The following is a 20,959-nucleotide window of genomic DNA, read 5'->3' as shown; positions in this document are numbered from 1 at the left end:
GTAGTTTTGCTAGTAATTGATACCAAAAGGGATTGATGCCGACAAGAATCCACTATTCTGTAACGACTAAACCCACGCTTGGCAGAAAGAATAATTTGCTGCTAAGAAACGTTAGACTGAAAATGTTTATTTATTATGCACTAATACATAGGCCATCCTTGGGTGACTGATTTTGGAACATCCGTTCCAAACTAGAATACATTTGGAATAATGTGGACAAGTGGGGGAGACTAGTTGGCCGGGAATAATTTACGACGTACCCATTTTATATATAATACTTGCCTCTTATTATTTGTGTTAAATGCTACGGGTTCTCTTTAGCACAAACATTATTTGTTTATTCGATACACCGAAACATCCACGACTTCCAAATAACAGTTTGGAGCGAAAACATTTAGGTACGTTATTTATTTCCGATCGTCTTTTTTGCAGGTGCCAGAGTGCAAACGAGATGCGGCGCAGACCTCCTCCGGCGGGCGGGAGGCCCAAACCTCCGACCAGACCCAAGCCCAGACCTAAGCCGGAATTTCCGAAGTGCGAGGCACTCTATTCCTACGACGCCCAGGACGTCGACGAACTGACGTTTGACGTCGGAGATTTAATAGAAGTGATAAAAGAAGGTAACTGTGTCGTTAGAATGTACGATTATTCAAACAAAAATTACTTATCCATTCTACCGTGCGGTGCCCTTTAACGCCGACCGTACTAGCAAAAATTGAATATTTATCGGTTACGACATTCGACAGAAAGACAAAATACAATCAAAACTAACACGGCTGCACCAGTAAACCGGAATGCATATTTTAGTCTAGTATTATCTCGATTTTGGAATATGGTCAAATAGTTTTGAAGGAATTTCAAATTTGTTTGTTAGACAAATTTGAAATTCCTTCAATTTGCTTGACGGTAGCAAGCTACCGTCGTCGTCGAGTGCCGTCGACTCGCTCGTGACTCTACAAATAAAACTTCCTCCAAAAAGACCCATATTTGGTCATTTTTGGAGGGAGTTTGTCCATTCCAGAGATTTGTAGATGTGCTCAATCCACCTCGAGCACTGCCCACCTTCTCCTCCTCCTATCCTGCCAAGCATCGTCTGCATAATATGTCCAAACTAGAACTTTCTCTAGAAGCCAAAATAATAGTCTTTCTTAGTTTAATTTCTTCAATTATTGAAAGATTGGTCCTTTAACCATTCAAAAGAATCAATCTCCTTCATTTCTTTTGCAGGAAAAACTATTGTGTGCACTAATTTTATTTTGGATTATCTAAAACCATTTGTTATTGTTCTTTGTCTATTCCTGCTTGGCAACTACTTCGACATTTTCATTTTCATTGTTTGTTTGGAATGTCCTTTCTTTGTCTGTAGTCTTATCTTAAATTTTTTTGATTAAAGAGGATCTCTAGGCTTACTTCGAATTTGACTCTTCTCGTCTCCGGTTTGGTTCTCGACTGCCTAAAAAAGTATTCCGTGGCACAGGTCGAATTAACGAAGAGACAGAATGCATCCTCGTCCGGCCTCGAGCCGTTCCGCCTTAGCTTATCGGTTTGCGTACGTGATTCACTTGCTCTAAGGCATCTCCGAAGCTTTGTAAGGTCTACCGAATAGCTATGCCAAATCTGCCAGAGAATACCTTTTGGTATTCTCTGGCAGATTCCGTTACGAGGGGGAAAATCGTACAGAAAGAGACAGCACTAATTAATTTTGCACTCCATAAAATAATTCTAATATCAAATTACTGGACAAAAGTAAGAACATTTTTTTGAATCTGTACAATCTTTTCCTATCCTTAGGCCAAACAGCTTAACTTCTTTCCAGATTTCATTTCAAGTGAATCATTCCCAACTTCTTTTTTACTTCCAAAGGGATAACTGTCTTGCCCTGGTGTTTTTTTTTTTTTGGTTGAATATTTAATTTACCGCCTATTTTACTTTTTTCTCTAAGATTTGTGGTTCCAAAGCTTTTAAGGGATCTTCATTAATATTAGAACTAATTCTTTCTCATAGCTGCCATAAGTGGGTGGAACGGTTCTAAGTTTTCAAACAGATTTCATTCTTCTACTTGAATGCATCGAGATTAGAAAATTATTCAATTAGAAGCTCCATAAAACAAACTAATCGATTAGTTTGTTTTATAGAGGCTGCCTGGTATAATTTTCCTTTTATGTTAGAGGGCTCCGAGTGGTCGATAAGATCTAATTTCTCGAATACGTTGCAAACTCCTATACAAACGGTATTTGAATTTTTATCCGAAACTAGTGGACGACGTAACATATTCGTAGCAGGACTTGTCGGACTCCCAATTTACTGCTTTCTGTACACACACAAAGTAATTCATTTTGAATAAGTAAATCCAATTCTCTAGAATTGCATAATTGTTTCAGAATCTATAATAAGCATATGGAGCATTGTTTTTACCACAGATCCAATTCTCCAATAATTTTTGGTTGTGCGGACGATCTACTTTGGTGGCATTTTAAAATAGTGATCTAAACTGAGACAAGGTAATGTTTTAATTAATACAAAATCAAGTTTATTGTTAAATTCTCTGAAAAACCTGAAAAGATTTGAAGCCTCTCTTGCTTACCGGGAGCTATTGATTTTATTTAGTAAATACCGGAATGCAAGAAGAATTTTCCATAATAGTTCTTTAAATAAAACACAATACAAATCTTGTTTTCTTGAAAAAGGCAACTCAATGTCATTTTTTATACACTGAACAGTATTATACACCAAAATCAGTATTATGCAAACATTTTGAGCACTATTTTATCATTCAAAAAATATACTTTAGTGTTTTGATCTCTGCCAGAAAATAATTAACCGGCATCTTACTGTCGACACAGATCCGTCCGGATGGTGGCTGGGAAGACTGAGAGGAAAGAGGGGACTGTTTCCGGCCATCTACGTCAAGCACTCGTGATCGGACCGAAGCGCCGTTTCCCGTCCCACTCCCTCACTGCTGGATCGGTGATTTTAAAGTCGTTTTATCGTCTGTGATGTTTATTTATGCACGAGTTCGTTAACGAAATGTATAAAATTTTATTGTTTTATAAAAAAGAAAAGTTAATCTTTGCTCAGGAATATTCTTTTTAACTGTTCTTTTGCGGAATCTTGATGGTCACCTTAAAAAATTTACGATAAATGAGAGTTTGAATAAATGAATATCTGTAACATATTTACTTAATAAAAATATTAAATTTGTAAAAGAAATGTAAATTTTTTTCATTGAATAAAAACCAACGACACATCAAAGCAATCCCTTATACTTTGTCGTGGAGCTATCAAAAGCATTTTCAGAAATGTTCTCAAACTGCAATTTCTAATGAAAAATGTTGAAATGCTCCAGCCTTAAATCTGCTGTTAAATTATTTTCTTTGTTATTTTCCTCTCTTCTCAATTCTGAAAGGTTATACAAATTTTGTCAATTCCGAAAACATCAATCATTTTTTTCCCTCTTGTTTGTGTATATAATAGATAGCACCGAGTCGAAAGAGAGCAGAAGCCAAAAACCCGAGTAAGGATACCGGAGAAGATATATCTCCGTTTCTTACGTCAAATTTGATGTGGAGAACTAGTGGTAAGAACTATCCTACCGGAGTGGATGAAATTGACAGATGCATCGAAACAACAGTCGTTATCGTATGCCTAAGGAAAATGAAAGTCCCTTCCAATTTTTGAATGTGGTAAATGCAACGGTAATGTTCCCGTCTTTAACGGGAAAATGCCAATCTGCCATCCTTTTTTTATTCTGGAAGGTGTAATAAATGAGTAAGTACAACTAGTTAGTAGTGTGGAGAGAGTGAGGTTATTGCCTGCAGAGGGTAGATGAAAAACTGCCCAACAAAATATGCTTGTAGTTCATAAACAGATACGTTTTTTAAATTTGTCATATTCTGTAAATATATTAACGACTTTCGAAGCATTAGCGGACGCGGTAGCAGATCCGGAAATGGAGGGCAGAGTTTTCCGAGCCCATCCTTAGACGAAAGAATTCAAAGGTACTCTATAAATGGAAATAGTCTATAAATGCCAAACAAAATTATGCAACTAATAATTCAGACAAAGGAAGTTTTGTCCGGGATCCTTGGCAAAGTAGACATGGTCCGACTTCGGTCGTGTCTGTCGACAAGTTGAGAAGAGATTGCAGTCTTGAATTTCCAATAAAATTTTGTCTGCGCTTATCCTCCGAAAGAGAGAAAAACGCGAGAGAAGACGTTGCACTAATTACGGATATTCTTACCGTCTTGACCTCCGTGTAATTCTCCAGTCCGTAGTCTCCCAATTCTCTTCCGATTCCGGACATCTTGTATCCTCCGAAGGGCATCTGGGCTCCCAGTACGTCGTAACAGTTGATCCTAAAATATTCGACTCTTAAAATATTTTGTTTCGTACTTTACTTCCTCCGTTCAAATAATAATGTGAAAACTCGAGATCTATTATTATTATACGAAATCGAAGATTTACCAAACTGTCCCGGCACGAAGTCCACTAGAAAAATGCATCGCCTTGTCCAAGTCTTTGGTGAAAATACTGGCGGCCAGACCGTACATCGTGTTATTGGCTCTCTCCAACAGTTCGTCCATGGTGTTAAACTTCATTATTTGCATCACTGGACCAAAAATCTAAGAATTTAATTAATAATAATTAAACTAATTCTCTTAGATAGTCACACTTAGTTTCCAGGTGTTTAATTGAATTTACTGATTATATTGAAAAACAATTTATTTCTAGTAAGAGACAAATTTAAACAATATGAGATGAATGATAATTGACACTTCAGTTAATAAATCTGATAATCACTTTATCAGATTTATTATGTGCGAGACGAATAATTAGTTATATCTACAGGTATCGATTATCGTTCGTCTCGTATTATTTAAATTTGTCGTCGCCGGAAGTCGACGCGAAAATAGAGGTCTGCAACAAGACCACCGTCTTGCGGCAGACCTCGACTTTTGCTTAAACGGAGCAATCCGGCCGCGACGAGAACGCTCGACGTAAACAGGGGAACAGAGAACGATACCGTGCCCGGGAAGGGTAAAAATCTCGAGGATCCGCATAAGATTTAAATCTAGATTCTTTGCAATAGAAGACCATACTTTACCATACTTTCATCCGGTTGTCAAGCATAAAATGTATACTAGATAAGTAAAATTATTTATCTTCCAGTTGGTGGAGGTTTTTGTTGGCAAATCTACAAATTTTTTAACTCGGACATACAATATCATTTTATTGTTCTGATGTTTTCTTTATTCTGATAAATTTAAGGCAGCAAACTCTGGGGTTTTAATTTTACAAAGAGCAAGTTATTTTCAATTTTTGTATTACCTTAATTTTCGTAATTGAAAATTAAGGTAATACAAACAAGTCCTTTTTTTCTCTTTAAATACTTTTCATTTTGTCCAGGAACCACAAACAACAGGTGACTTGAAGTAAAACTTCTAAAAATAACACACACTAGTAAAATCTTCCATACATTAAAAATGATCTCGACCTCTACAAACATTAAAAAATTTGTTAAAAATTTCCCAATATCATCCATGCTATATATCAATAATTGCATTTATAAGCTGAGAGTCCTCTGGCAGTTCAATGAATGGAAAGAATGAAAAGGATTTAAAGAGGAAAAAGGACTCAAATGTTGTTTGTGTTACCTTAATTTTCAATTATGAAAATAAATTGAGCCCAGGATTATTTTAACCGATTATGTATAATTTACAGAGAACATTTTAATAAAATAAATTCTAGATCTACCATTTTCCTTTGAATTTGATACAGCTAGTAAGTCTGATTTAGCAGGATTTTCACTTTCGGGAATAATAATAAACTACACAAAGCTAAATTGTTACGTAAGTAGGATGGATGCTCGAGCACCACGACGCATTCGTTGGCTAACGACCGAACGAAAAGAATGTTACAAACCAGAATGCCGAAAGTATTCCTCGTCTGGACAATCTTCTGTAAATCTGGTCTTTTTCTAATTTGTTCTTTTAGCTTTATCGGAGCTTCTTTGCAGTACTGCCGGTCGACCACTCGTCTCTGTCCGACGCTTCCCTTCGTTTTTGATTCGTCTAGTCGTCCACGACATTTTGCGGACTTTAACCCACACCCACAATATTTTGCAAAAAATAAATTATATAATTACTAGCAGATAGGCCCGGCGTTTCTCGGGCAAAAGTAACGATAGCGAAGATTAAAATTATTACGTTATAGTCAACCTTACCCGTTTTCACAGAATGCAAGAATTGGGTTCCCCTGTTTCCAGACTAATTAGAGAATTTTTAGGTGGGTCTAAAAATACTTCGATTTCCCGCAAAAACGAAAAAAACTGCATCTGCGTCTTTCACGTTGCTTTCTCTTAACACTTCTATTGTTGATGGAAGTGTTAAGCCTTAATCCTGTCACTCTCCCCCGTGGGGAGGAATTTCGAAAAATCCCTTCTTAGTGTGCGTTCTCGTGACGTACCCTAACTGTGCACCAAATTTCAACTTTCAACTCCTAACCGTTTGAGATCTGTACTGATTATTATTATTATGTTGGGTTAAGTGAGATATACTCGGTTAACACCGGTGGCTGTGTACTTTGCCGGACCAAAGTCAAGGCATAGTAACCAAAACAGAACTTAAAGAAGTGTATCAGTGTGTGTGTCTGTATTCAGGAATTTTCTCACAATATGACATGTATTCAATATAGTGGCCTTCTGTAGTGTGATGTATGTGTTTCTATTCAATTCTAATGTGCCCAGGCTTTTGTGTAGTGTGTGTGGTATCACACCTGTAGAGGAGAGAACGACAGGTACAATAAGCACCCTATCCATCCTCCACAGATGCCTTATTTCCTGGGCGAGTTCTGTGTACTTGCTAATTTTTTCAGTGCATGCGTTTTGTATATTGTGAGTGTTTGGAATGGATATGTCTATAATGTATGTGGTTTTATTGTGTTTGTCAATGAGTGTGATGTCTGGTCTGTTGTGGTAAATTGTTTTATCTGTGATTATGGCTGTCGTAGTACATTTTGTGCGTGTTGTCTCCATTTCCAAGTGCAAAATCTTCTTTCTTCAGGATTCCTTTTTCTATGTGAACTGTTTTGCATTTATCTAAGCCAAATTCCATTTGTATGTCCTTGGTGTATGAATGTGTGATGCACTATGCAGCACTGGAGAACAACACTACATCTCAGGGTTCATAACACTTCCATACAAACAAACCAAATTTTTATTAGGCGAGGAATTTTTCAAGGAGATTCCTTGAGTCCTCTCTGGTTCTGCTTAGCCCTGAACCCATTATCAAACATGTTAAACAACACGCAATATGGTTACAATATCAGACACGAAAAAACAACACAGTTTACACTGTCACATCTCATGTACATGGATGACATAAAACTTTATGCATCCACACAAAAACAACTTCATCAACTCCTACAAATCACACATTCATACACCAAGGACATACAAATGGAATTTGGCCTAGATAAATGCAAAACACTTCACATAGAAAAAGGAATCCTGAAGAAAGAAGATTTTGCACTTGGAAATGGAGACGTTATTGAATCCATGGAAGAGGGCGAGTTCTACAAGTATTTAGGATTCCAACAGGCCAAACTAACAGAACATACACAAATAAAGCAAAGATTAATTAAAGAATACCAAAGTAGGTTAAATGCTATTCTCAGAACACAGTTAAATGCAAAACACACAGTTAAAGCAATAAACACATATGTCATCCCAGTACTCACATATTCTTTTGGAGTTATACATTGGACTCACACAGATCTCGAGCAACTCCAAAGGAAAACAAGAACAACACTTACTAAGCATAAACAATATCATCCTAAATCCGCCACAGAAAGATTAACCCTTCCACGTAAAGATGGCGGACGTGGCCTGATTGACATAGTTAACCTTCACTACAAACAAATACAGTCACTGCGAGAGTTTTTCTACAAAAAACAAGAAACATCACAATTCCATAAAGCAGTAACTCTAACAGACTCGAATAACACACCATTAAACTTACACTCACATCATATGGACACAACGCAACATATAAAAAGCACAGACACCATTAAGCAATCGTGGGCTCGAAAGGCACTCCATGGCAGGCATCCTTATGATCTGGCCCAGGATTTTGTTGACAAAACTGCGTCAAACAGCTGGTTAGCACGGGGATGCCTCTTTGGGAAGACGGAAGGATTCATGATCGCCATACAGGATCAGGTCATAAATACTAAAAACTACAGAAAACACATACTCAAAGATACAACACTCACAAATGACACATGCAGAAAATGTCATGTCATGCCAGAAACTATAAAACACATCACCTCTGGTTGCAAGATCTTGGCACAGACAGATTATTTACGCAGACATAATCAAGTAGCAAATATAATACACCAAGAGCTTGCAAAGAAACACAAATTAGCAGACATTCACGAACCATACTAAAAATACATTCCACAGACAGTATTGGAAAACAACACGCACAAAATGTACTACGACAGAGCCATAATCACAGATAAAACAATTTACCACAACAGACCAGACATCACTCTCATTGACAAATACAATAGAATCACATACATTATAGACATATCCATTCCAAACACTCACAATATACAAAACGCATGCACTGAAAAAATTAGCAAGTACACAGAACTCGCCCAGGAAATAAGGCATCTGTGGAGGATGGATAGGGTGCTTATTGTACCTGTCGTTCTCTCCTCTACAGGTGTGATACCACACACACTACACAAAAGCCTGGGCACATTAGAATTGAATAGAAACACATACATCACACTACAGAAGGCCACTATATTGAATACATGTCATATTGTGAGAAAATTCCTGAATACAGACACACACACTGATACACTTCTTTAAGTTCTGTTTTGGTTACTATGCCTTGACTTTGGTCCGGCAAAGTACACAGCCACCGGTGTTAACCGAGTATATCTCACTTAACCCAATATAATAATAATAATAATAATAATAATATCAACTCGTCTCGATTATATATATAGATACACGATGTGTGGCATGCCGCCGTCGCCCTCGAGGTCACCATGCCGTTCGATTTTTGAACCCGACACGGTTTTGCAAGCCGGTAACGACTTGCTTTAAAATGCTCACGTACGTTTACTGGCCGAGTATGCGAGTCAAAGCGGAGTTTAGACATCTAGGCAACAATTTCCAATAACTGAATATAGGATGATGTTGTGGTGCCAGAAGAGTCCCCGTATTCAATAACCAGATATAGTGTGTATTAGGGTTTCTCCAACGGGATCCTGGCTGTTTTTTAACCCAGCAAATTCTGCGAATTTCTTAATTCTTTAACACAAAATAATAAAGTTGAGGGAATTTTGCAGATACAAAGTATAATTAACCCATAAACTGTTAAAATGAATAAATACAAATGTATTCTAAGCCTGCTTATTAGTTTTTAAAAATTTTGCTTATCGTGGCATGTCACAGGACTCTGAAAATTCTTTACTTGTCAGAACCTGTAATATATGGAATAATTGTGCCGACGTCTTAATTTTTAACCATGCCTAGTAGCTTCAATAACTGCATTATGCTAGGTTGTGCAAATTGGACAAGGATACAAATAAGTAAAAAGTATGCAAATATGAATTTTTTTCATAATCCCGATTATTAAAGCCAAACGAATTATCAGACTATAAGTTCGACGCCGCCATTAAAGTAGCCAACGTAGACGAATCCGGACTACTAGACGGCAAAAGAAGTACTGCAACGCATCCGGAAAACAAACTAGAAATCTTCGAGGCTACAGGTGAAAAAACACAACACGTCTTCTCCTAAATGCATTAAAGACGATTCCACTCGCTCGAATCGAATCTGAAAGGGCATTCTTAGTAGTGGGACTTTTCGTTACTAAAGTAAGAACCATATCGAGCGATCGAAGTATCGACCGTCTTTGCTCTTTAAAATTGAAATATTACAAAATAATATTGTAAATTTTATTTTCGTTTTTTAAATAAAACATAAAAAGTTTAGAAATTTGATCTATGTTCGTTTTTTTCTTTAAATTTTCAACTCAATTCAAAGGCTTTTTTTTTTTTCATTTTGTAAGCAGTATCCAACAAACTAATAAATTTTTAATACATATTTTACACAGCATTATTAATATGATTTTGGAGGTTAGAGAACATATTTTATAATTATTTTTCATTTTTTATAGTAATTTAATAAGATATTATTTGATTTTAAGATTTAAATGTAATTAATTATATATCCTGGGATTCCGGGAAACAGTTCACTTTTTTCCTGGATTCCCGGGACAAGCAAAACACTGGGAAATGAGAAACTGTAGTGTGTATCATATATAAATTAGCAGCTTTAAAAATTGCATAAAATAAAAGTATCGATAGCAGAATTTTATTACCTGATTTATCATTTTTAATCATGTCTATTAATGTTAGCTTAATTAAACAACAGGACAATTTAACAAATTATATTAATTCACTAATTTGCAGAGAGTATCAAATCTTTCAGATTCTCCTAAAGGTGTCATTTGTATAGAGTATCCAAATACAATCAGACATAAAAAAAATAAAACTATTAAAAACTAAGCAAAATTCATCTAAATTTGAAAAATAAAATTTAGTCTCCCGCCACGGGTCGTTAACAATTCAAACAATACGAGCCGATCTCACCTCGTCCGTGGCGATCCTCATTCCGTCTTTCACGCCGGCAAAGACGGTGGGTTCGACGAAGTAGCCCCTGTCGCCGTGTCGATTTCCGCCGCAGAGCAGATCGGCTCCTTCTCGTTTTCCGGAATCTATTAAAGTCATTATTTTGTCGAGTTGCTCCTTGTCTACCTAAAATAAGATTCGGTTTGTTAAAGTAACAATTATGTCAAAAGTTTGCGATACAGAGCTAGTTTATAAATAATCTGTTAATTTGAATTTGGCCAAAGTTTTTAGACTGCATTTTTAATTTCTTATTTCATTGAACAAATGTGCACGTTTCCATAAAGTGTAGTTAAAATTATTGGATTGTCAACTACAAAACATTGTTTTTCGGTGCAACTTACTGCACCAAGCTATTATTATTATGGCTTATACATAAACTTCTCAAAGCCCAATTTTTAATAATATCAGGATTTTTGAGTTCAATAAAGGCTTGAGCTATGAAGGATGTTGACATTGCTTATGAAATGCACCAAAGTGAACAGAACTGTCCTCGAAAGTTTGCAAAATTTCAATTTGGGGATGTCTGTCTAAAAAAAAAAAAAAAAACAGAATACCCTCACGCATGTGAAGCTACCCCAACATTGGTAAACAACAAAGCTTTGCAAGCTGTTGTGGAATCTGACCTGAAGCAAACATTACACAAAATGCCAGAGATTTTGAAGTGTTCTTGCAAGGAAGTACAAAAATATCTATGAGAAATTGGCAATCTCAAAGGAAGGCATTTGGGTTCGATTTTGTTTGGAAAACCAAATGCGGCATTTGAAGAGCAATGACGACTGCTTTGCTTCCGAAACACACTACGACGATCGTTATTAGATCGATTTGCGATTGGCAACGAAAAGTGGGTTTTTTATGCGAACGTGAAAGAGGCAATGGTTGAGCCAGAGCCAAAGCCAAACACCAATACCGATCCTAAAGCCAAACTGCACCCGCAAAAGGCCGGGCTGTCCATTTTGTGGTGCTTTCGGAACTATTGCATCCTAACAAAACCGTTATGGCCGACTTTTATTTGCAACCAACAGATCAACTGCATGACCTCCAGTTAACGGGAAAGGCATAATTCCAAAACACGATGACAAGAAGCCTCGCATTGGAAAAGTGACTCGAGACAAGATCTAAGAGTTGGGCCGGGAGGTCTCGTCCCAGCCTCCTTACGGCCCAGAGATCGCTTTGTCGGATTTCCGTTCGGTTTTGTCCCCGCTGCATCATTTCTCGGGAAAAGTGTATTTGAACCAAGAAGTCCAAAGTGACCTAACAGCATATGTTGCCACAAAGACTACCAACTTTCTTTAAGAAAGGAATCCAGAACTCTGTGATGAAATGGAAGAAGGTTATAGAAACTGATTAATGATTAAATCTGTTCTGTTCACATACAATATATTCTAATATCACTGTTGACAACCCATTAGTAATTTAAATACAATCAAATCTCCTATAACAACCACCCTTAAACAACAGACATTTTTTTTAAGAAATGTTTCTTTCTGAACACAATGCATACAAAATAAATTTCAAACAACGGTCCCGGCAGTAAAAATCTTATTTTTAACCTATCGACAATGGTCACCGTCCTCAAAATCAAATGCAGAAATTAATAATGCACCGGACGAAATTAGTCACTACCGACAGAACGGATAGTTTGGCCACGTGATTAGTAAACCCGACTAAAAATGTAAAACAAATTTTTCTTAGTGAATCTTTGATAAACATAAAGATCATTGAGAACCACTGATCTACAATGTTAGACTTTTTTAGGATTTCTAGCACAACAGTCTCTTTACAATTTTTTAGATTGCTCACGGACCCTTTAAAATTAACTACAATTAACATATAAGTTATTGTTACCAAAACATTTTTCGACCAACCATTATATATTCAGAAAATGGCAAATGTTAGTCATCGAACGTACATTCAAAGAGTCGGGTGCATCTGCTTTGCCCGAAGCGACCCCTCGGCGGTCCCCTAGAGGACTGCAGATCCGTTCGAGAACCACCGTCGTAAACAATTGCAAAAAAATTTGGATATCCGAGGGAAGACTACTTTTATTTCGACGTTATAACAAAATAAAAAAATGTTTTCTTTGTTTTTAAAAAAAAGCATTATTTGCCTACATTAATACATTTAGCTAATACATTTGATATTTATTATTTTTATCTGATTATGGAAATTTTAGGACTCAAAAACTTTAATTTTAAGAGTAATAAGTAACTATACAAACGTAGAACAAATATGCTTGTATAATTACTTATTATTCTTAACAGATTAGACAGTGTGTAATAAGCTTTCTGTCTATAATTCTAATCAAAGAAAAAAAAAACCCACCAAAAATCTAGCAAAGAATACTTATTTAACGAGTAAACCAGTTAAATAAGTAAATGAGTATTTATTGCTGGTATAATTATACACAGTAGCAAGAATGTGTCTATTAGTATGTGAAAGGTATAAAAATTATGAATCTAACAGTCTGAAGCATATTGGATAACAAACAGGTACTTTAAATACACCGGAGCCTCCATTTGGATTGTGTGCGATTCCCAGTTAAAATTTGTGAAAAGATTTTGAAAGAAGCATTAACTTATATTGTTCGGCACTCTTTGTATCATTTTATTCAGTTTGGTTTGAAAAATAACATCTGCAGTGCCAAGGACACGGAAGTAAAGAACGACAAACGATCGACAAATCGGATAAGAAATGCCAAGGCGAATAAAATTAATTTATTCGATTACGTGAATAACTGCGTCTTCAAAATAACCAAAGAGAACTTCACAAAATTGAACAAAAAAAATTAAAATTTGGGTGGCTCTGAATGCAACATACAGGTAAGCTCTACTTGTACGTGAAATTTTTTTTTTCTCCTCATCCCTGTGGTAGGGACCCAGCACTACAAATCTCAGATTTAGACATTATTTTTTAAACTGAATTGAATAAAAAAAATGGATTGTTTAAACTTTTTGTATCATTGAACATTTCCATCTTAGTTTATTTACAATTTATAAAATTTCTATAATTCTTTTATAATTCAATTTTGCAACAGACTTTATGAATGTATTTACCTATAAAAACATATTCTATATTCTACAGGATATACATAAACATTGCACCAGGTTATATTTTGCTTCTGCAACACAATAACTACTGTAGTTGTACTGCAGCATAGTTAATCAACAGGGAACTATTTTTTGGTTTGGACACCATGTATCCCAAACTTCTCTTCACACAAGGTGGGCAAGACAGCCTGATGCAATGTTTGTGTGTACACCTATACAAATTGAACAATAAATGAAGAAATAACTGCTTCTTTAAGTAGCCAAATTACTCCAGAAAAAATGTTTTGGCCCGTCTTAGGCCAGCTTCGTCTTAAATGTATTAAGCTGACTAACTTTTGTAACACAAACACACTGACATGGACATTTAATGTCTGCCTAAGATGGGAAAAAATTTTCTTCCGAAATCAAGACTTTGGCTATCCGAAGCAACAGTTATTTCTTTATTTTATTTATCGTTCGTAATTAAAGACAATGCCTAGATTTATGCAACATAAAGATATCGTACCTGTGGGCCCTGGTCGATCGTCGCGTCGAAAGGATCGCCGACCTTACGACCTCTGGCCTTCTCCACGCTGCGGGCAACGAATTCGTCGTACACGTCGTTCTCGACGAAAATACGCGAACCCGCGCAGCAGCATTGACCTTGGTTGAAAAATAAGCCAAAATGCGACATGTCGACGGCATAATTCACTGAAAAATAATAAAACATTAACTACGAATTATATACCTTTTTTTGCCAAAATCCCAAAATTGATAACAACAGAATATACAAAAAATTATTTATGACATTAAAATATAATTCTTATTTTTACATTTGTACCAAAGATATTGTTAAGTTACATTCATGTACGTATTTCTAAATGAATTATTTAAGTAATTAATACTTATGAAGGGTGCATAAATTTTGTTGCAATAGGAACTGTTTATTGCTTATCAGAAATACCCAAGAGCTGTATTTTCTACTAGAACAGTATCTGTATATCAATATATAAAAGTTTATAAGAAAAAAATTATATAAGAAGGCTGTACGGGAGCGACGGTAAGGGTCTAGATCGACTTACGGCTTGCAAGCCACGGCTTGGCCACTGTGGACATATAACAACAAACCATTTTTTATTCCTGCATGCTTCAGCAATCCCTACTCATTCAAAGTGGCAGCTTTTAGAACATTGGTTAGGTGTGCATTTACACTGTTCAAATACATTAAATACTGTAAAAGAATTTAAGTACAAAGAAAATTGCAGTTACACATAGTTACAGAAAAAAGCCCATACAGAACTTGGCTTAAAATTACATCCTGAATAAAAGGGAATAGCCCTTCCACAAGAAAGACAAAATGAAACAGCCCAACCAAACCGAACTCAAACACGTAGCGGTGAATTACAATCCGAGGTTCGGATCAATTTTACGAGGAACTAGCTAGGTATTTAAACGCCGGTGTTTGTAAATTGTAGCGCAACGGGAAATGACACGGATCTTCTAAGAGCAGGTATATATCGCATCCCAATGTCAGACGAGAGATTTAATCAAAGGTTTTACGTCAGTTCTACGAATAGATCATTAATATGACACTGAAAACAGCATTAGCCAGTTGTTACTTAGACCCAGGTGAAGGCAAAACTAGCAAAAGCAAAATTGATTCAACAAGTCTTTAAAAATGACTACATAAGAGCATTAGAAATATATAAAGCAGCAAGAGAGGAAGCTGCATCAATTATATGGATGGAGAATCATTGTCGGCATCTTGGCAGTCTTGTTATGTACAATAAACCTTTCACTATACGGTAAATATTTACTAATCTAATATTTTCAGTTTTCTGAATTCACCTCCTTTAGGAGATATATAGATTTTATAATTAAAAAATGGAACAAAGCTACCAATATCATAACAAAGTCTTGTTATGGAGGAAGATTAAACATAATGGAAATGTATTATAAATTTTTATAGGAAATTAACATATGATGTTTTTATATAATTTTTATAAAATTCTTAAACTTTGATTGTAAATAAATACTTAACACCTGGATATTCTAATGTTTAATTTGTAAAAACAGCATAGAAATTGAGCTTTGATATTCAAATTTAGAATGCCAGAAATTTTTGTTAGTTTAGTGAGTATACCTGATGTTGGCTTATAAATTAGGACAAAAACACTTGTCTGTCGATTAAAATATTTGCTAGAAAGATGAATAAGGTTATTCTTTGTGTTTTGAACTGTATTCCAGTTTCTATTGTGCATTTGTCTTCGTAAGTTAAGGGTATCAAAGTTCATGTTTTATTTAATTTTTATATTTTATTTACTTAGAATTTTGTATGGAACTAATATTTCCATTCTAAAGATTATGCTCTAGAAAAAAAAAATAGCTTAGTTCTACGTAAATACGGTAGAGGATCGATTATCCGAAACAATTCGGGACTGGGTCGTTCGGATAATCGATTACGTACAAAAAAATATATTTACTTATCCCGTGTTGAAATTTGTTCAAATCCTTAAGTACCCTCTCGTGGTCGTGCCAGTGCTGCCAGCTAAAATACGCACACCGACAAAAATAATATCGGAGTAGCCCGAGACATAGCCAAATATTGCAGTGCCACGGCACTAGCGGAAATTTAAATTTGCCGACCGGAACGCTTTCGGTTAACCGACATTTCGGTCGATCGATATTCGGATAATCGATGCTCTGCCGTATTATATTTGTAGGGCCTTTCGACGAATTACAAAGTTGATATTTTCACAATACAACTGGAATGTCCAGAATAGATCAATATTATAAAATAGGTGTCCACTACCTACTAACTTAAAGCAACCAAAGTTTGTGTAGAGTTTAAACTTTTGTAAATACAGCAGTGCCAATTGTCTATGGGGTTCCTACTCAAATTTTCGTTTTAAATTCCGTGACTTCCGACCCTCGCGTCCCTTATAGTACAGAACGTCGACCCTCGCGTCCCTTATAGTACAGAACGTCGACAAATTAAAACGGCATACGACTTACTACGCAAATATGCTATTGCTTCTTCAACTTTTTAATTAGTTATTTTTTCTAATTAACAGTTACATAATTTTTATAATTGCCGAATTATTAAATTAAATTAAAATAGTTTATCCTGTTATTAATAAATTTACACGGCTTTGAAAAAAATAAAAAGCCACTTATTATTCATTAACAAATCCTGTACAATCCGTGTACAGTACAAGAGTATATATTTACTTCTTAATGAATTTCCTGATCTTTATAAAATATTAATAAACTGGGGAAAAGATCAGAAATTGTTGTGTTACACAATCAGAATTATTAAAATAATAAAATGATTAATAATTTTAATTTAAATGGTATTATTTATGATTTTTTATACTTTGCTGTTTTTTTTTTATCAGTTCATTAAAATCTGCCCTAAACTAAAGTGTGTAAATGGTAATTGCGAGAGATTCGGAGTTAAAATATTTTAATCAATGTTACATTATTAACAGTATTAAAGACTTTCCTCTAAAATTCATAATGCTGCATAATTAATACATCTGTGTTAAAATTTACAAATGACAATTAATTAATATTGCCATATATTATATTTGGGACTCGATTTGATCCCCTGGCATTTTGCAATGCTCTCCTCCCTGTTGCATTTTATAACTCTTCACAGAAACAATCAATATTAGTTTTCAAAATTAATCTACACTATCGGTAAGAGAGGTAAACATACGATGCTTTTGATGATGTCAAATAAAGAAAGTAGTTAAGTATGTCAGAATGGATAGATTTGTGAGAGAAAGCAATGCAATACCTGGAAATCCTGCAAGGAAGGATGCCTTCCGGGAAGACTTTCTATTAGAAACTGATTCTATTCGGGTGTTAGATTTATGACGAAAACTTGAAAAACTTAACGTGGCCAGCCCATTGTTGAGATGCAAACCTGCAACCGACTACCAGTGTTTTATCCACTAAGATATTGATGAGGCTAGCACACAAGGAAGCCGCTATTAATTACCACGGCCCAGACCCAACTTGTGTTATTTTAAAATTTCGACTAATTTCAAAAAATTATAATGTTTTAATGAAATTGTTTAAATTTTAAATGTATGTAATTTTTCCTATTAACTCTAGTTAAAATAATTTAACAATATGAAAATTTTCCTTTTTACAATACTTTTTGGTGTTCATTACGTGAAGTTCATTCTCAACTGAAATTTTTGAGTCTTATAAAAATTCATTCCAAGGTTATCATCATAAATAAGTTTTGTATTTTGGAATGTCAGAAAGTCCATTAATTACTGCCTGGGCTAAGAATAAAAATAATCATTTATGGCACCAAATTCAATTTTATTTCTATGAATCAACATACTATATCAAGTTTATAATTGTATATGCTATCCTATTGTGAGAATCGAACAAAAAGAAAAAAAGAAACGACGAGGACGATCTCGTCGACGGCAACTTTCCGACCCGAAAGTGTTTTGACTTACGCTTTCTCGGGGTCGGAAGTAACGACTTTCCCGTGACCTTTTTGCCATCTAAAAGGTAGTTGCCGATTTAATATAACAAAGAATGGCTGATTTCGGTCGGTTGTTGCCCGTTCTTTGGCCATTCGAGATCGATGTTATGCGATACCTCTATCTGCGGTATCGTTTGGATTTCGTCGTCGGATTTCTCGACGGCCTTCGGCTTGTCGACCGCCACTTCTTGGAACCGAATTAACACGAGGACTTATCTCCCCTTCTCTCGACATAGAATTTCGACTGTTAAGGTATCAGAATTTGTGAATCTCTCTCCGCGACAAAAACATGTGAAAACTTCTCTACGTGTCTTCCTTAACTCTGAATGTATTGTACAAGTTTCACGCCATCTAATAAATGTTAAGTGTACTAAATTCTGAAATCCAAGTGACTTCTTTCCAACTAGATCTTGACATTTCCTACTCCATCCTCTTACCCCTAGTCTCCAGTACAAGACTGCATTATTGCCATCCGGAAAGACATTAAAACGAGTGAAGTAGGCATAACCTACTTGGTGTCATAAATTTCTGAGCGAAGTCACCTATATTAGGCAATAGGAAGTCTAAAAGACCGTACCAAACTCCTCTGGGATTGCCAGGATCTCACCCTGGTCTGCGAGAAACATCAATCACTCGACAACCCTCACACTATGATGATGAAAACACGTGCTTAAATTAATGCATTCTTTTAATCTAAAATATTTATATGACTTATCAGCTTAGTGTGGCATGGCAAATATGGTAGGCCTAGTTTTATGTATGATTTAATCATCAATCACTCGACAACCCTCACACTATGATGATGAAAACACGTGCTTAAATTAATGCATTCTTTTAATCTAAAATATTTATATGACTTATCAGCTTAGTGTGGCATGGCAAATATGGTAGGCCTAGTTTTATGTATGATTTAATTTCAATTTTCCAAACCACGTAATAATAATTATTAATTGGTTCAGAAATTACGGTTTTATTTTGTGTGCAATAATTTTTGGGGAAATTCTGGGTCCTGAAAATATTCTGCATGCCTTTTCATAAGTTGCATTGTACCACATTACTTCTTGCTGCCTGCAGATGGCTACACTTGGTCTATCTTATTGTGAGCAAAAAAAATCAAAAGGCAGCCACGGAGGCAAAATCCCTGACTTTCCAGGTGTGTAGGAACCCCGTATCTAAGATAGTGTGGAATAATGGTACTTCAGATAATCAGAAACTTGGCTACTGTAGAATGTTCCTACAAAGTGATCAACAAAATGCAAGTATCTTATAATATAATTGAGATGGGTTGATGATGATAATAAGTGCAGATAATAATAATAATAATAATAATAAAGATAATAATAAAATTTGATATTTTGTACACAGATAGCCACGAGAATATACACTAAGAAGAGACTTTTTGAAATTCCTCCCTGCAGGTGATAGAAAGAAGGTTAAGAATTTCCCCGAGAACTCGGCTTCTATTGTTCTGTTTTAGATGTGGTTTGTGAGATCTGGAAATCCCCTTGACACAAACTTATAATAAATTATATCCGAATTAATATTTACCCCTTTCTTATATCCGGATATAATCCGAATATAGTACGAATTATAATAAAATTGTTCCCTATATCGAATCGAAAATTTTCCTAATATAAACATCCTGCCTAAAAACTGTCCTGGACGAGAAAATATGCGTCCCCAGCCGTATAACTGTCAACTATCCATTGTTCTTACGCTGAGTACAGATCATCTTGCAACTTAAGTTTATAGTTAGTGCCCGAATTCGCCGTATTGTTTCCAATCCCTGGAACACCTATGGCCTAAGCACATGCACGTGACCAACTTTCCCAGCAAAAAGCTATATAAGATGCTTCCTTCCCCCCCTCTGGGGAGTCTACCATCGATTTAGTTCGAGTCGCGATCTTACCCTTTGTGCCTACGGAATATATTTGACTATTGTGCCTCAAGTACCACTGACCCTTCCCTAGAAAGGAATATTTGATCATCGTGACGAACAGCATATTTGAAGTACTGATTGTCCAAGAGGTATGGAACCCACTTATGTGAACACTCTCTCTCCCTTCGCGTGATAGGGATATATAGCTTTTTATATGTCACCCCTTTTATGTCAGATTTTTGTACGTATATTTTGTGTTCCATTAAATCGTTATTATCCTGTTAAATGGTGTCTTGTTTGCTCGAATATTCGCTTATTGCCTTACCACGACTCCACCTTCCCTCCTACACTCGACCGGATAAAAAGTAGTCCCGTCCCTACGGGATCCCTACTGGCAAATAAGCCATCCCTGACATGTGGGCAAGTCACTCCGACTTGTTGCCGAAATTAAACAGAGGTCTGACCTCGTCGTCCCTCCTCGGTACCCACAGGTTTTTTGCATTTTTGCAGGAAATCAAACATATTTTTAGACCCATCTAAAAATTCTCTAATTAGTCTCGGAAGAGGGGGAGACATAATTATTGCACCAGATGAAAATCGGTAAGATAGGCTATAATCTAATAATCTTCACTATTGTTACTTTAGCTCGAGCAACACCGGGCTCGTCTGCTAGTATTCTTATAAAATTAAAGTTTAGGATAATTACAATTATAATTCTTTTTGATAAAAAACATCTAGAGTCCGTTTTGAGTACTACACTTTGCCTAAAAAGTGAAACAACTTGTGCAACTAAGATACAATTTTTATCTTGTCACAAAGTACTCTTCCATA

At 35.7% G+C, this 20,959-nt stretch overlaps 2 protein-coding genes across 2 annotated transcripts in view; one reads left to right on the top strand and one right to left on the bottom strand.

Moving 5' to 3' along the window:
- Positions 1 to 3,210, top strand: part of LOC136979743 (unconventional myosin-Ie-like) — a 37,362-nt gene extending 34,152 nt beyond the window's left edge. The window contains exons 28-29 of the mRNA XM_067275766.1: positions 433 to 620; positions 2,844 to 3,210. Coding sequence (XP_067131867.1) covers positions 433 to 620; positions 2,844 to 2,920 — 265 coding nt within the window. The 3' untranslated portion in view covers positions 2,921 to 3,210. The remainder of the gene's footprint in view (positions 1 to 432; positions 621 to 2,843) is intronic.
- Aldh (Aldehyde dehydrogenase) overlaps positions 2,671 to 20,959 on the bottom strand; it is a 41,506-nt gene continuing 23,217 nt past the window's right edge. The window contains exons 8-12 of the mRNA XM_067275770.1: positions 14,266 to 14,450; positions 10,675 to 10,839; positions 4,465 to 4,622; positions 4,241 to 4,355; positions 2,671 to 3,122 (exon numbers count right to left, since the gene is read on the bottom strand). Coding sequence (XP_067131871.1) covers positions 3,090 to 3,122; positions 4,241 to 4,355; positions 4,465 to 4,622; positions 10,675 to 10,839; positions 14,266 to 14,450 — 656 coding nt within the window. The 3' untranslated portion in view covers positions 2,671 to 3,089. The remainder of the gene's footprint in view (positions 3,123 to 4,240; positions 4,356 to 4,464; positions 4,623 to 10,674; positions 10,840 to 14,265; positions 14,451 to 20,959) is intronic.

The sequence above is a fragment of the Centruroides vittatus genome, unplaced genomic scaffold (genome assembly GCF_030686945.1).
Source record: "Centruroides vittatus isolate TY-2023 unplaced genomic scaffold, ASM3068694v2 contig_634, whole genome shotgun sequence".
NCBI classification, from domain to species: Eukaryota; Metazoa; Arthropoda; class Arachnida; order Scorpiones; family Buthidae; genus Centruroides; species Centruroides vittatus.
The sequence above is the reverse complement of the archived record's forward strand: the minus strand, read 5'-3'. Positions and strand labels throughout refer to the sequence as shown.